The sequence below is a fragment of the Anabrus simplex genome, chromosome 1 (assembly GCF_040414725.1).
Source record: "Anabrus simplex isolate iqAnaSimp1 chromosome 1, ASM4041472v1, whole genome shotgun sequence".
NCBI classification, from domain to species: Eukaryota; Metazoa; Arthropoda; class Insecta; order Orthoptera; family Tettigoniidae; genus Anabrus; species Anabrus simplex.
Window position 1 is genome coordinate 315405152 of NC_090265.1, and position 16607 is coordinate 315421758.

The 16607-nt window shown below is 37.6% G+C and overlaps 1 protein-coding gene across 1 annotated transcript in view; it reads right to left on the reverse strand.

Moving 5' to 3' along the window:
* Positions 1 to 16607, reverse strand: part of LOC136865430 (uncharacterized) — a 198502-nt gene that overhangs the window by 26077 nt on the left and 155818 nt on the right. Inside the window, exon 6 of the mRNA XM_067142406.2 lies at positions 9544 to 9697. Within this exon, the coding sequence (XP_066998507.2) occupies positions 9544 to 9697 (154 nt within the window). The remainder of the gene's footprint in view (positions 1 to 9543; positions 9698 to 16607) is intronic.

Genomic DNA, 16607 nt, shown 5'->3' on the forward strand with positions numbered 1-16607 from the left:
TGTGTTTGGATTTTGTTGAGTGTTGATTTGTTCTGTACTGCATTTCATTTTTTTTTTTTTTTTGGTGTTAATTGGGAGTTGATTTGCCCTGTGTTCTACCATAGTGTAAATCATTTCAGCATTATTTGGGCTGATTTTTAAGGAATGGAAAGGTGTTACTGTGTTTTTATTGAACACTATGCCAATTAAGAAATTTAATTTACAGTCTTGAACAGTTAGAGAATTAATTGAACTAAAAGGATCGTAGTACATTTGTAAGGTAAAGGCAACTCAAGAAGATTATTAAGAAAATTATTAAGATATTATTGATGGATTAATAACATTTGTAAATCATCAGACTAATAACTTTGTAATGTAATGAGACTTATGACGAGTTAATGTAAACTGACAGAAGTAAACTTGATGAAAATGTAAATTACAAATTATGAGATTTAATTAATCAAGTAAGTAATAGAGGTTAATTAATTCAGGTGTGATAGCGAGGCTGATAGAGATTGTGCCAATTAAAATAGATTGTTTTAAGAGGAATTATGTTATTCAGAACATGTTATTTTGATGAGATATTGCCGATGAATAAGTCCAGTTCTGTTAAATTATTAATTATTTTGTAAATCAATCTCAAAGCTTTGACTGGGCAAGTTGGCCGTACGGTTAGGGGCGCACAGCTGTGACCTTGCATCCGGGAGATAGTGGGTTTGAACCCCACTGTCGGCAGCCCTGAAAATGGTTTTCCGTGGTTTCCCATTTTCACACCAGGCAAATTCTGCGGCTGTACCTTAATTAAGGCCACAGCCGCTTCCTTACCACTCCTAGGTCTATCCTATCCCTTCGTCGCCATAAGACCTATCGGTGCGACGTAAAACAAACAGAAAAAAAAAAGCAAAGCTTTGATTTCAAGGTGTCATATCCTAGGTTTAGTTTAGGAAGGTGGATAGAGTTACAAGCTTGTAAGTAATCTCCAGCAGAAGGGAGAAAAGTTGATATTTTGTTGGTATTCAAATTATATGAATTCACACATTGCTATAATTTTTTTCTTTTAGATTGTCATGGGGAATGAGTGTGAATTCATTTGTAAATCAAGTCTAAGTCCAGTTAATTTCATCAAGACTCACTAATACAGAAATAATTAATTCATGTTCAGTTTGTTATCCACCCAGATGACGTTTTATTAATAAATGTCAACCTGCTTTTTTCGTGTTATTTATACCCTGTTCATCCTGTCACATTCTTATGTCCCTAAATTGGGTTGGGTTTGGCCACATAAACGGTCCACTCCTAGGGATCCTCATGATCGCCGACTGAGTGAATCTGAGTAATGGAGACACTATTATATACACTGAATAATTTCAACTTTACATTTCAGCAAAACTGTGTGACTTGGACTGATGAAGACATATTGGTGGATTTCAGTTTAAGGTATCTAGGGCAGAAACCTTACATTTATATAAAACAAAATCTGCCCCTCTGCCTGGTTTTTCAACACTGGAAAAATGGGCTTCAAAAATTGACATGCAAAATGGAAGTGGAATCCTGGAAGATATTCAGCATATGATGAAGATAACTGTTGTCTCATATAAAGATTATGAGAAAATTTGCAGTCCTCCAGTTTGATGAAATGCATGTCTAAAATGCTTTCAAATATGACCCCATAAAGGATGAAATCATAGGCTCTGATGGTGAGAGGACTGTTCAAGATCTGGAAGCAAGTAATTTACACTGATTTTGATAAAAAGTTGACAAGGACATACTAGACAACTTGGTTTAGATCTTTCAGAAATAGGGTACAGAGTAATAGCATGTGTCTGTGACATAGGGGCAGCAAATTTAGGTTTGTGGAAAGCATATGGAATTGACGAAACAAAAACTTGGTTTTTGAACCCATGAATATCAAATAAAGCATACTTCTTTGAAGATACTCCTCACCTCTTGTAACAGGATTCTCAACATCAGCTTGTTGTCTCGAAAGAACCTGTGGAAGCTCTGGTTAAGAATAACAGCCATGAAATAAATAAATTCACAAAAACTACAGGAATAATAAACATCATGAAACCATCACTTGTTCAGAAACATACTCGATTGCGCCTTTATAATACCCCAGCTAAACCAACACTTCACTATGGATGTGAGGCATGGACGTTAAGATCTCAAGACTTAAGTTACAGCACGAGAAATGGCATTCATGTGTTGTACAGCAGGGTATACAAAATGGGACCATAAAAGGAATGAAGAGGTGCTAAAAGGACTGAAAGTACAACCGATAACTGACTACATACCGAGCTCGATAGCTGCAGTCGCTTAAGTGCGGCCAGTATCCAGTAATCAGGAGATAGTGGGTTCGAGTCCCACTGTCGGCAGCCTTGAAGATGGTTTTCCGTGGTTTCCCATTTTCACACCAGGCAAATGCCGGGGCTGTACCATAATTAAGGCCACGGCCGCTTCCTTCCAACTCCTAGGCCTTTCCTATCCCATCGTTGCCATAAGACCTATCTGTGTCAGTGCGACGTAAAGCAAAAAAAAAAAAAAAAAAAAAAAAAACTGACTACATCTCCAGTTATCAGGAAAGCTAGAAACATCATATACAAAGGGTGTAACCTGGTAGATTGCCAAAAGAGATTCTTCGATACCAACCCAGAGGAAAAAGATCTTTAGGGCGTCCGATGAAGAGATGAAGGGAAAATGCAAGACTGTAATAGGACACATGGCCCAATACTTGGAAGGAAGATGGTGATGATGATGATGAAATTAAATCATGCCACAAAATCAATTTCAGTCTTCTAAACTGTAGGGGCAATGAAAGGGTGAACATAAGAAGAGCTGCAGAATTAATGTCACATGGTGTAGCTACAGTATTCCATCATTTCAAAGTAGGAGATGATACAACTGTTGCTGAAAGCTTGATTGAATTCACTGAAACTGTTAATAATTGGTATGATCTCATGAATTCTTACAGCCTAGCCATTTCTCAAGACCATAGCAAAAATGTGTACGGTCTTCAGTTAGAACACCAAAACAAAATGTGTGGACTTATTAACCTGCAAGGAAATAAAATTAAGCAAATGTTCCAGAGAGCAATCCTTGTGACTATCTTCTCCTTAAAATATCTGATCTCAGAAATTCATAATCTAGAATTCTGAAATCAAGAATTTGTTTCCCCAGACCCATTCTTGAGGAGGATTATGCGATCACCGTACCCTGCTGAACACTCTTTATTGTCTTTGGATGATCACACAGAAATAATGTTGGTAAAATAGAGAAACACAAGAATACACGAACAGAAACCACTGACAAATATTTCTCATCACAAACGCTGTTTTTCATTAAGAGCCTAATTCTCTCTCTTACGCTTGCTTTCTCTTCCCTCATTTTTCTTAATGCCCACTCACATCCACAGTCCCTTCAACTGGCTCCATCAGCTGCTGTTTTATCTTCCTCACAGAAATATGAAATAATATGGAAATATCAACAGAAATAAAATAGTGTGTTTTGTGAATAAAAATATGTACCGTATGTCAGAGGGAGGAAATAATGAAATACTCTAAGTGGCAAAGTTAGAGCTCATGGCCTTCTCTTATACTTAACCATAATATACAAAATTAGTACATAATATTGTTTATCTACAATTACAAACTACAGTAATAGTATTAATTTGTTAAGAAGGAAGCTATACTTTCTGGCGTTGACTCAATTAATATAACTTTTTAGCTTTTGAGTCTGTCAAAAACACTAAATATAACACAATATTATATCTGTAAAATAAGTACACTAATAAACAAGGAATGACATGTTTCATTCTATAAGAACATCCTCAGATTCTAAAATAACTTTAAACCATGTATAATATTGTTAAGTTGTGTAAACTTGTCAATGTTTGTGAATTGATGCTGTTGTCAACAAGTGAGACAAGTTATCATTGTGATAGTCTCCACAGTCAGCTTAGTAACTCTGAGAAAGTTTCTTGTATTTGTACTTAACTTAAGCAGCTAATTGTCCATTACCTCTAGCGACTACGTTTTGACTTAAGCCAGTTATCTTTCTCTGGTTGTGGTTACTATGTAGGAGAGTGTGGGGAATCCTGTAGGCAATAATTCAGTCCAGCACAGAGGGGTGGGGTAGTGCTGCTTGGTCATCTTATATTTTTCTTGTGTATGAGAGAACAAATGTATGCTTTTGACAAAATATGCAGAATTGAATTAAGGAGTAAGACATTATTTTTAGTGATAATAAATAATAACCAACCTAAAATGTCTTGAGTGGCAAGAATGCTGCCTAAATTCAAGAAATTTAGTACAGATAAGAATAGCCTCCTCTGGGAATCGCTAAGCGCTAAATAAAAATAGTGTGGAAAGATGTTATGGTCTTTGTAAAGAACAGGACAAAGAAGATCAAATTAGATAAACACTTACACTGTAATGCTCTTTTTTAAATTTTATTCCAGTTGCCATGAATAATCTACAAGAATAATACTTTTCAAAAAACATCTTTTTGCCACCTGGTTGGTGGTGGTGGTGGTGGTGATTATTATTTAAAGAGGAAGTACAACTAGGCAATCATCCTCTATATAACACTAATCAGAGAGAAAAAGTGGAAGGGATCTGACACTTCGAAAAATGAAGGTATCGGCCAAAGGAAGAAAAGGGCCATGAAGGGAGTGAAAATGAACGGCTCCCTGGGCCTGCATACGTAACACCGTCGGGGTTGGAAAAGAACAAGAGTTGACCAAGGAAAGTCGGATAGGATAGATGAAAGTCAGGAGCCTGGCACAAGTAAGTGGAAGCAATGCCAGGACTCAGCTAAGGGCCCCGTGGTCACCAACCCTTGCTCCCAAGTTCAAAGCCCCTAGGGTCCCTTTTACTCGCCTCTTATGATAGGCAGGGGATACCGTGGGTGTTATTCTACCACCCCCACCCACAGGGGGATTGTCAGCTGGTTACTGGACTTATTAATTATGCTCCCCTTCCACGTAAAAATGTTCTCTTTGATGAGCTATGAATGCAAGTATTCTTTATTTAGTATATGGTATTACACATGAAATAAAATGCTCAAAGTATAAAAACAAACTATTATAATTTGAATGGTATTTTATGTATCTATTCATTGAATATATTTAGTTACTGTGTATTTGTAATGTGATATTAGCCAATTGCCAATCCAGATTAGTTGGGGCTTGCTTCAGGAAAGGAAAAAGAAATGTCTAAATACAGTGCAGTGTTGATTATCCAAATGTCAGTCATCTAAAATGCCACATTCTTGAATCCACATTCTCTTTGTTAAAGTTTTAGTCTATATTCCTTTCGTAAAATAAATATAGTTAAGGCTACAGTGAAAGAGCAGTGTACTAATTTCTCTCTCATCCTATAGTAGGTTGAGAATACCAATATAGCACTTTATTGATAGTACAGAACACAAGAACCTCATTTATCCAGATTAAGTGGGACCAAAACTGATCCGGATTATTGAAAATCCAGATAATCTGGAAAAACTAAAAAACAAATACAGTACATGTTATATAATCTATGAACATAAGTTGTACAGTAATACCTTTTTTCAATTGTACAAAAAAATATAAGAACACTTTTCGTACATTCACGACTCTGTTTTATGCACTAAAATAATGTGTGAGCTTTTTTCTGTTTTACATTTGTATAGCATTTGCACGCAGCATGATCACTAAGACGTTTTACTAACAACAGTTCTGCCGGTGTGGTTTCAGTCAAGGATTCTAAATAGGCCATCAGTTTGTCCAGCTGCATTGTTGCCTCTCCATGAGTCATTGCTTCTTCTGATGAAACACCACTTTCATTTTCAAATTCACTATCACTGAATTAATAGTGTACTGCATTCAGAAGAGCATGGGTTCAAATCCCACCTCGGATCTCCTGGGAATGGTTTTCCACGGTTTCCCATTCTCAATTCCAGGTGAACGCCGGAATGGTACCTTTGATAGACCGTGTCCGAATTACTTCCAATTCCTGTCTTTAATTATCCTTGGCGGAAAAGACATTCAAGAAGAGTTGACGCTGTAAAAGAGTAAAAATAAATTTTTATTATTTTTGATCCGGATTAATGAGGGCCGGATAAATGAGGTTCTTGTTTAATACATATTATTCAAAATATGATTGTACTTGGACAAAGGAGAGCTAGTGTTTGTTTATCGCAGCTGGTAGATGGCAGCATGGTAATCAGCAGGCATGACAGTAGACTGAATGGTCTTCACATGAGTCTCACATTACCGACAGGACAAGATGAGTTTTAGAGAAGTACTGTGTTACAAATGCAAAAACAATAGGATGAATTCAGAATGGAATGTATGTTAATCATTCAGAGGCTGGTGACATTAGAGTGAAAGGAATCACTGTAAGGATTACCTGATTGACTAACAGAGCAGTCATGGAGTTGACACACTACTGTATCTGGTGACAGAATGGATGACAGAACACCAGACGTAAACAGGCACCAGTTTCTGGCACGACCAAGTGCAGTCATATTTTGAACACGTATTACCTGTGATAGCTCATTCTTGGAAATTCCCATTAGCAAGTTCTTTTATTCCTTACTGTCAATCATCTGCATTCTGTCTGATCAGATACTGTACCATTCATGAATACAATACAAAAGATCAGCAGCTCTCTCCTGGATTGTCAATTGTTGTCTTATGGAAACAAATGTTCCAGTTGATGGAAGCACTGTGTCATGTTGTGTTGTCCTCTGTGTTAGTTTTATAATCCTATACACTATAAGGCATGGCATCTTCAAATAACCGAATTTGCACTGTGCTAACGATTGTTACAAAATTAGAAATTTTAACCATCCAGTGGGCGTGCGGCTGCACTCAGTGTGGCAAATTTGTTTGTTTTCACTTTTCTGATGAACATACATTAGTTATTTCCTGCCTTGGGAGCCAAGGTATGCTATCTTCATAGCAACACAACTGATTGCTTATCTGCTTCTTATTAGTCGTCTATGGGCTGTGGAAGTTGGCGGGTACCGTGATGCCACACTGGGTGAAACACATGCTCACTCCCATAACAGTTTCTTTCGCACTTGGTGTAGGACATGTTCGCTCCATGTATGCTTGTTTTATAGTTGTTTTATAGTTCTGTAGTTCTCGCTGTGAACGTTCCAATATTATTTTTCACATTGGCAAATATGTTTCAGATCAATTTCATTACCGTAAATAAATATAGGAGATTCTATTTGTTTTGTTCATAAATTGTTCCATGATCTAAACAAACATTCAAAAGATTACTTACCTATTTATTTTGAAAGGGCTGAAAGATTGGCAACTGTGGAGGACATTCGTCAAGTCCTTCTAGATCTTTCCGATGATGATCCAGATCTTTAACCTGAATTCCGTGAGGATAGAGATGAGGACAACGATCACGGACACACAGTTGTGATGGAGAAATAAGAAGAGGATAGTGATATGGATCAGTCAGTGGATTTAGGAGCAGGTGAACCTGACAATGATGAGGATGATTTCAGATTTTATTTGGTAATGACTTAGATACAGTCTGGTGTAGAAATAATAACATGCACACTCCTTGAGAATGACAACAATGTGATAAGTTAACAGCTATTAGGGAATAGCATACAAGCTTCCTGAACAATTGCCAATTGAATTATTAGCATAGTGATTCATCACAGTAGATGAAATGCTCATAGGATTTCAAGGGCACTGAAGTTTCGTGCAGTGTATGCCAAACAAATCTGCCAAATATGGCATAAAATACGAGGGTCGAGTCATAAGTCATGGCAACTATTTTTTTTTTCTCACGAACAGGAGACAATCGTATGCACTTGGAAACATAGGGCATGTCCTTATGCATAGTGCCTGAAGACAAATTCTGACTTCAGGAGATTCTCATAGGAAAGTGACAGAACACAGGCCATTGGTAAACATTGTTTTATTATGGTATAGACAGCAATTACACAAGACTACGTACAAAGGACAGGTCTCCACTGGTTACAGACCTTCGAAATAATCACCCAAGGTTTCCACTGTGCGTTGCCAGTGGTGAGGAAGGCGCTGAATACCATTCGCTGCATGTGAGTCGCTAATGTGTGACACCTCTCTCCAAAATGCTGTTACAATGTCCTCTTGGTTAGCAAACCGCTGTCCACGTAATGGCTTCTTGACTTTGGGGATTAGATCATAGTCACATGGGCCCTGCATGTCATTAGCTTGCATTTCTGCCGCAGAGAAGTGCTATTTTAATATACAATCGTTGGTGGCGCTCTCACTCACACACGGAAATTCGGGGCATGCTTAGACCCACACTGTTGTTTACATACACCATCTAGTGGCATCATACGCATGTACTTACCGTACGTTTCCAAATGCATATCTTAGATTTTCCGTGTTGTCTCCTGTTCACGAGAAAAAAAATAGTTGCCATGACTTACGACTCAACCTACGTATATGCCCCGTGTGACAGCAAAACATATTACATATATATATAATTTTGAGCTGTATTGCAGAATTCAGAAACCAGGTACTTTTGTGACGTCTAATAAACTATTTGACAATGTAAAAAGAACAACTGTTTTGATACAACTTTTGAAATGAATTGTTTCCACTGACAACTATTACTCCACTTTTGAGCTGGCAACATATCTTCATGAAAACAGCCTCACATTTTCATATTTTTCCCAAAAATGTGCATTTAAGTGATATTTTGTAGGAGCTTCACTCCATGCGGCGCATGCCCGTCCGTGTAATTTCTTAAGGTGTGCCAACTGGAGGGTTAAACCATTTCACAAAAGGAAAGAGTGGATCTTCTCTAGAAAGAATATGGAGGTCTACATTTAAAGAATGAAATAATTCTATTAAAAATGGTATTGTATTCTGTATGTAAGGTGCTGCACTGTAATGGTAACATTATCTTCGAGAAATCTTTAAATTTTATTCACCCTGTGGTTTCCGGATTCAATCATCTGAGCAACTAAATATTCAAACTATAGCTGGTCCTACTTACTTCAGAGCATTGATGTTTCACAGTGCTCTTTTTAGAATGAAGAGGTAAGCAAAGTAGTTATAATATATTGTTAGTAGGATTAATCTTCTTTTCTATTCTTTATACATGATTAAAATTTTTTAATGTTTGTAAAATATTTTTTCCTTTTCTGCACATTCTGATAACTCAGAAATTGTAACTAACATCTGGATAAGAAAGTACAGTAAAAGTATAAATATAATCTCTCCAATTCACCAGAATATTGTAAAATTGTGGCATTAGCAGAGCAAGAGAGATAATGATAAATGAATTAAATAAGTAGGCCTAATTAGGACATTACAGTTTGATGAAAATACTTAATTCAATGCAATAGACATATATTGGGCAACGTCTTTAATATTGTTTAGCCAAATATTTTTTAATAACTACAGTATTTTACTGGAAATGAATCACAGCAAACTTACCTCAATATCTACTTCCAAGACATATCAATACTTACAACACTGCCTCAGAATTCTTATACCTACTTTTTAACATCAAGTATCTAATTGTATACTGAAAAATATTTAAAGTTCTATTTTATGAATACCTGAAAAGCCAGCACTCCATATGCAACAGCAGTTTTTTTCCAACTTGGTCGTGGCAATTCAAATGGTGGTAGAACAGTTGTATCCGACATCATACAAATCCAAGTTAGAAGAGTCACAGACAACACGATTAAAACCGAGATTGCAGTAAGACCACTGAAATGTTAATGTGTCACAGTGAATACAAATGCCTTATCCAGATTATTTTATTGTTAAAGTACATATTCTTTCTCTTAAAGCAGTACTGAGCACTCCAATGAAACTTCCATTTAGTCTACCATGATTAAATGTTTTCTAGAAGCCTAGGTATATTTTTCAAAGGCCTAATAATAATAATAACAACAACTATATTTAATGTATACCTTATCTTCTTCTTCATCTTCTTACACTGCTTTTCTCACACCCGTGGGGTCGCAGGTGTGAACAGTGTCGCACATAGTGACTGGGTCCTATTTTATGGCCGGATGCCCTTCCTATCGCTAACCCTATGTGGAGGGATGTAATCACTATTGCAAGTTTCTGTGGTGGTTGGTAGTGTGGTGTGTTGTCTGAATTTGAAGAGGGTGTTGGGACAAACACAAGCACCCAGTCTCAGAGCCAGAAGAATTAATCATATGTAATTAAAATCCCTGACCCAGCTGGAAATTGAACTCAAGACCCTCTGAACCAGAGGACTCAATGCTGACCATTCAGCCAAGGAGTCAGACTTAGTACAGTATATACTTTAATATAAGATGCAAAATATTTGATCCTGTTGTGAACATTAATTATGAGTTTTAAGGGGTACAGAATGGTAGTGATATATACTGTATATAAGTAGGGTGTTTCTTGGACCATTTCACACCTACCCATTCGATGTCAGCACTTTCATACAAAAGTAAGTCTGCAATTGTGGGCAAATTATGTCCCAGAGAGCCAGTGAATCTGCCACTATATAAAACAACGGTAATATAACTAAATGATGACAATGAAAACAACAACAACAACACATGATACATATTTGATTTATATTCACCATCACAGAATATATATTAAAATTTTCTCTTTTGAGTTACTGTATTAGGTAAAGAAATGGCAAAGAATGCTTAAAAATTAGTAAGAAAATACAATCAATTTTTTTGTGGTGCAGGTTACTGTAGTCACATCCTAGTTCGTGAACCATGGGGAATGGCTGAATGGCCTAGTAAGTGGTCCTGAGGGTTAGGATACCAGTTGCTATGGAATAGGGGTGGGCATCTGTGACACAATCTGAGTTGTGGTCCTCCTTGTGTTCAGGTTGCTAGGATTATACAATCCACCAGTGGTCCTTAACCTGTCATAGGAGAGATACTCACTGGGACTATGTGTAAGTAGAGTAGCATCCTGTTTCACAGAATTTTTACCAACCACGCTCAGAACATTTTAAGGAAGCCTCAGATCTATAGGAGTAACGGTGTCCCATTTCCATTTGACGGGTGAGGGACTCCTTGGAAGCAACTTGGCGAATGAAATTGAATTTGATGGGAAGCTATCAATATTAATGGGGCTTATGGAAGAAGGAAAATAGAACTGGCTGAGTCAGCAAGGAGGATGCATCTGGATGTCTTAGGAGTTAGTGGTCTTTGGGTAAGGGGAGATAATTTTTTTTTTTTTTTTTTTTTTTTTGCTAGGGGCTTTACGTCGCACCGACACAGATAGGTCTTATGGCGACGATGGGATAGGAAAGGCCTAGGAGTTGGAAGGAAGCGGCCGTGGCCTTAATTAAGGTACAGCCCCAGCATTTGCCTGGTGTGAAAATGGGAAACCACGGAAAACCATCTTCAGGGCTGCCGATAGTGGGATTCGAACCTACTATCTCCCGGATGCGAGCTCACAGCCGTGCGCCTCTACGCGCACGGCCAACTCGCCCGGTAGGGGAGATAATGAGGAAGACTAAAAGATCTTAACAGGTATCAAAAGAGATAGGGCAGAGTGTGGGGTGGGATTGTTCAGTAGGAGCAATATTGTACACAACAGTGTTTCCGTTAGGAATGTAAAATGAAAAAGGTGATGTGGATAGATTTAGCAGTTAGAAGAACTAGGATGAGAACAATATCAGTGTATTCACCATATGAGGGAGCAGATGAGGATGAAGTACACAAGTTGTATGAATCAATGAGTGATATCATAGTCAGGGTCAAGTGCATGGGTAAAATAATGGTAATGGGTGATGTTACTGAGAAAATTTCAAATAGATGAGAAGGTGATAGAGTAAATACCGAGTATGTCGAAGATATAGAAGCTAACAGAAATGGGAGGCACTTACTGGACTACTGTAAATGAAATGTCGTATGGCTTTTAGTGCTGGGATATCCCAGGACGGGTTCAGCTCGCCAGGTGCAGGTCTTTCTATTTGACTCCCGTAGGCGACCTGCGCGTTGTGATGAGGATGAAATGATGATGAAGACAACACATACACCCAGCCCCCGTGCCATTGGAATTAACCAATTAAGGTTAAAATCCCCGACCCGGCCAGGAATCGAACCCGGGACCCTCTGAACCGAAGGCCAGTATGCTGACCGTTCAGCCAACAAGTTGGACACTGGACTACTGTGTTAGTATGGGATTAGCAGTTACAAATTCTTTCTTCAAGCACAAGGCTATTCACCACTACACAAGGGAATGTAGGGGCATCATATCATATCATAACTGATTTTAAATTCAGGAAATCTATTAGGAATGTACAGGTATGCCAGGGATTTATTGATAACTAGCTGATGTACCCCTGCTTCGCTATGGAATTCTACATTGTATACAGAATTCTAGGCTACGTGGTGTACACGTTGTGAGCAAGATTGTATTAAATTGCAAAGCTCTTAACGTTACCCTAGAAACGCGACAGGGAAGTCACCAAACGTCTCTTCTCATCTGAAGGCTGTGTTAGGGAATTTTCATTGTAACAATAGGCCCGCTTGCCTACCATCAGTCACAACCAGGTTAGGGACTTTTCATTATAATGGCAGACACTCGCTCTCCACCAGCCATTTTACATCCTCAGAAAGACTGTCTTAGTGGTTTTCCCAACTGAAATGAACATAGGTCATTGCAGTGACGTCCAATGACGTCAGTAGGAATGGCACGATTAAAAGCAATGCTTTCATATGAAATACTCCATCAAATGAAAGACCACACACTTTCTCACTTTTAATGAACAGTACTATGCCCTTTTACTAATCTGTTTCCTAGGAGTACCCGATGAGTCGGAAAATCTCAATTCACTACACTGGCAACGGAAAAATCTATCTGACTTGGAGGCAATTTTTTCCTCCAAGCCAGAGGAGAAGCCCCTTCACTGCTAATTTGGAATTAAATGAATGTAGAATTTAATAAAAGTGAAGAGGAAGAAGCTTTTCTCAAGAAACAGCTCTTTTCAGGGTTGACTTTTGAGTTATTTAGTGAATTGTGGTGCTATAATTTGAAATAGGCTTAAATTGTAATTCTAGACCAGGTCATACTACTACTACTACTACTACTACTACTACTCATTCAAAACAGCGCGTCAGAGTAGGGATCGAATAGCTGGAATACTATGATGAACCAGCGTGTTACGTACCTGCAGTATCAGAAAATGTATGAACCAGAGGAATGGCATGCTAAAGAGGAAAGTTTTCCAGCTCCCCAGCTATTTCCCACCAATGGTCAGTCAGGCTGTTATACTCGGTATGCAGTATTAATCCCATCTATCAGAGTTGAGCGGCACCATAAGAAATGAAGAACATCACAACGAACAATGGTCAATGTAAAGTTATTGTTGATCTGTGTTATGCGCTTTCGATATTGTAGGCCTTCTGAAATACCACTCTTATCATAATCGGTACAGTAGAACTGAATGAAACATAAATGATCGGAAATTGTATTGTCTATAACTTTTGTTATGTAATACTTTTCGATAGCACCAATAACATAGGTACCGGTACTTAAAAATTAAATTTAAGGCGCTTTCCCCTACTCTACCATTTCATCTCAGGCAAATAAAATTATTTACAGCCTAGACTGTAGTTTCTTATTCCCCAACTCTATATAGCGGTTTTCATTAAATTCTGTTAACCCATTTTCTTGTGGCTCAGCGTTGATATGGACTTAGCAACAAAAATACAAATTCATTAATATCTGTGTTATCACAGCCGATATGGTAAAAATGTGTAAAACATAACTGATTGGAAATTTAATTCTATATAACTTTCATTAACTACCATTTCACTCAGCGTGAATAAAATGATTTATAGCCTAGATTGTAGCGGCTCGTCCCCCAACTTTACATATCAATTTTCATTAAATTCTCTTCAGCCATTTTCTCGTGATGCGTGTACAGACAGACAGACAGACAGACAGACAGACAGACAGACAGACAGACAGACAGACAGACAGACAGACAGAAATTACAGAAAAGTAATAAGTACATTTTCTTGTTACTATGGACATGACCAATACAGAAATACCATTCTTTTCAAATTCTGAGCAGTGTAAGACAAAACTCTTATTTTATATATATAGATATAAATCACTATCTGATATAGGATCGAGAAAGTGAAGTCTGTCTGCAGACAAATAAAGGTAGAGAATCTACATGATGAGGAAATTAGACAGAAGTGCTGTACATGGATACACAGCCAGCAGGTTCAGGATATAGAAAAGGAATGGGTGACATAAAGGGATTCTGTAGTAAAAATGGCAAGGGAATAACTAGGATCAACTGTGTGTCAAGCCAGGAAAACTTGAACATCTTAGTGGAATGATGGAGTCAAAGCAGATTGTAAATGTAAAAAGAAGGTGATGTGTGTCCTTCGCAATCTCAGCTCTGCGCCTGATAGCTCCGCAACACGCCGCAGCCCCGATCTTTGCAGACTCTACGAGGTACTGCAGTGCGCTTGCTTGTGACGTCAGCCAGCGCTATAAAAGGACGCTCCTTACGAGGACTCCTCAGTGTCTAATGCTAGATTACACTGCAAGTCAAACACAGAGGCTATCCCTCTAAAACATGTGTATCGACCAGGTGGACTGAAATTCTGGTTGTGAGGTCTCACCTCTAGACACTGTCTCACCTCCCGCTTCCTGTAGCCACGTCGAGCCCTGATGTCAGTATTCTACTCATCCCACAGTCCCCACTTAGGCTCCGACATTAACATTAGTATTCTACTAATTGTGAATATTTATGTCAGCTCCTGACAAGCCTACGGCAACTACTAGCATTCTGTTAGTACGAAATTTCATTGCAAGTTACACTTGTAATTTTTCAAGGCAGATAGTTTTCGACTATCTTGAACTCTCTCTTATTGGACAGACTATCTCCACAAGATAGATTTGTGTGTGTATATAGACTCTCATGTATATAAAGTGTATATTTCCACAGACCCTCAGTCTACAGTAATACCATCATTAATTGCTTACAAGTGCATCCAGCTTCAAGAAAATTTAGTTGCATTTATGTACATATTGTGTAAAAACTTAATGTAACAATAAATTTATGTTGTGTTTTCTGTATACCAATTCCTTGTATACAACACAAGGCATATAAAAATGGTTCAAAAAAACTGATGCAGATAAGGAATTGAACGTAAATGAAAGAAACAGAGCCTAACAAATTCATTATGGAGTTCAAGAAATCTTGGGAAGATTTCAGTAATAACCTGGAAGACCTTGCTCAAGAGGCATGGAAACCATTCTGGACTGTAATGAAGAATCTTAGAAAGTGAGAGAAAAGGGAAATAAATAGTATTTTTGATAAATTAGGTGAACTCACTGTAAATCCTAGGGAATTACTGGACAAATGAAAGAAATATTTCAAAAATATTCTCAACATAAAAGGAGCAGCCAAGTGTAGAGGAATAACAAATATGACAAGGCACAACCTACAGAAAACAAAAATTGGACCCCCTCAAACAGGTTGTATAAAACTTATCAATGACAAATAAATTAAACTACAGCACACTCTCTATTGCAACATACATCCATTTAATGTATACAAAGGATGTACTATGTTACAAAACAAATTTATTTATTAACAGATTTTATTTTGAAAGTTAAATATTTGATAGGGATTGAAATACAACATAAATAAATATATGTTTCTGTCTTTTGCAGGGGCTGCCTGGCTGAGGTGGTAAAGGCGTGCTCGGTTCGCCTGGAAGGACGTGGGTTCGAATCCCCGTCAGGAAGTCGTAAAATTTAAGAAACAAGATTTCCACTTCTAGAGGTGCATATGGCCCTGAGGTTCACTCAGCCTACACCAAAAATGAGTACCAGATTAATTGCTGGGGGAAAAGGCGGCACGGCGTAGAGCTAACCACTCTACCCCATGAGTCGAGGTTAACAATGGGGGAAGCCTTTACCTTCCACTCTTCCAAGGTGGAGGTGTGAAATAATAAATGAAATAAATAATAAATAAATAATAAATAATAATAATAATAATAATAATAATAATAATAATAATAATAATAATAATAATAATAATAATAATAATTCAGTTTCGAAAATGATAGTTTTGTGGAAGAAACAGTAACAGGAAAAATTAGGTATAAAATTTCATATTTTAGTACCAATGTTCACTGTTTCATGAATGCTGTAATAACTTAGTGCAGATATTTGTGAGAGAGCATGTTGCTCATTTATGAGACACAGTGGTCTTAAGGCAGGTCTCCACTGATTAACATTTAACAACAACATGTTAAATGTTGAAAGTGTTAAATGTTAACTGATGACGCCATCAACATGTTAAATGTTGAATACTGTTTCATTTAACATTGAGTCCACACTTAATAAACATGTTAAACTTGACTTCCTTTGTCTGTATACAGGTAGTTCATTACATCGATGTGCTGAGTGTTGTAATTATAATCCTACTTCACAAGAAGCACGTCATTTGCGTCGTTTAGGCTATCTGTTGGCATGGAAACAGCACGGAAGTTGCTGTAGTTGTGCCGACATCTCACGATCAACGAATTGACTTGACATGTTTTCCATTTGGAGCGGAAAACAGGCTAACATTTTAAAAGTGTTAACCTCAATATTCTGAGTTAACATGCAAAGTCAATTGGAAAACACAATCACA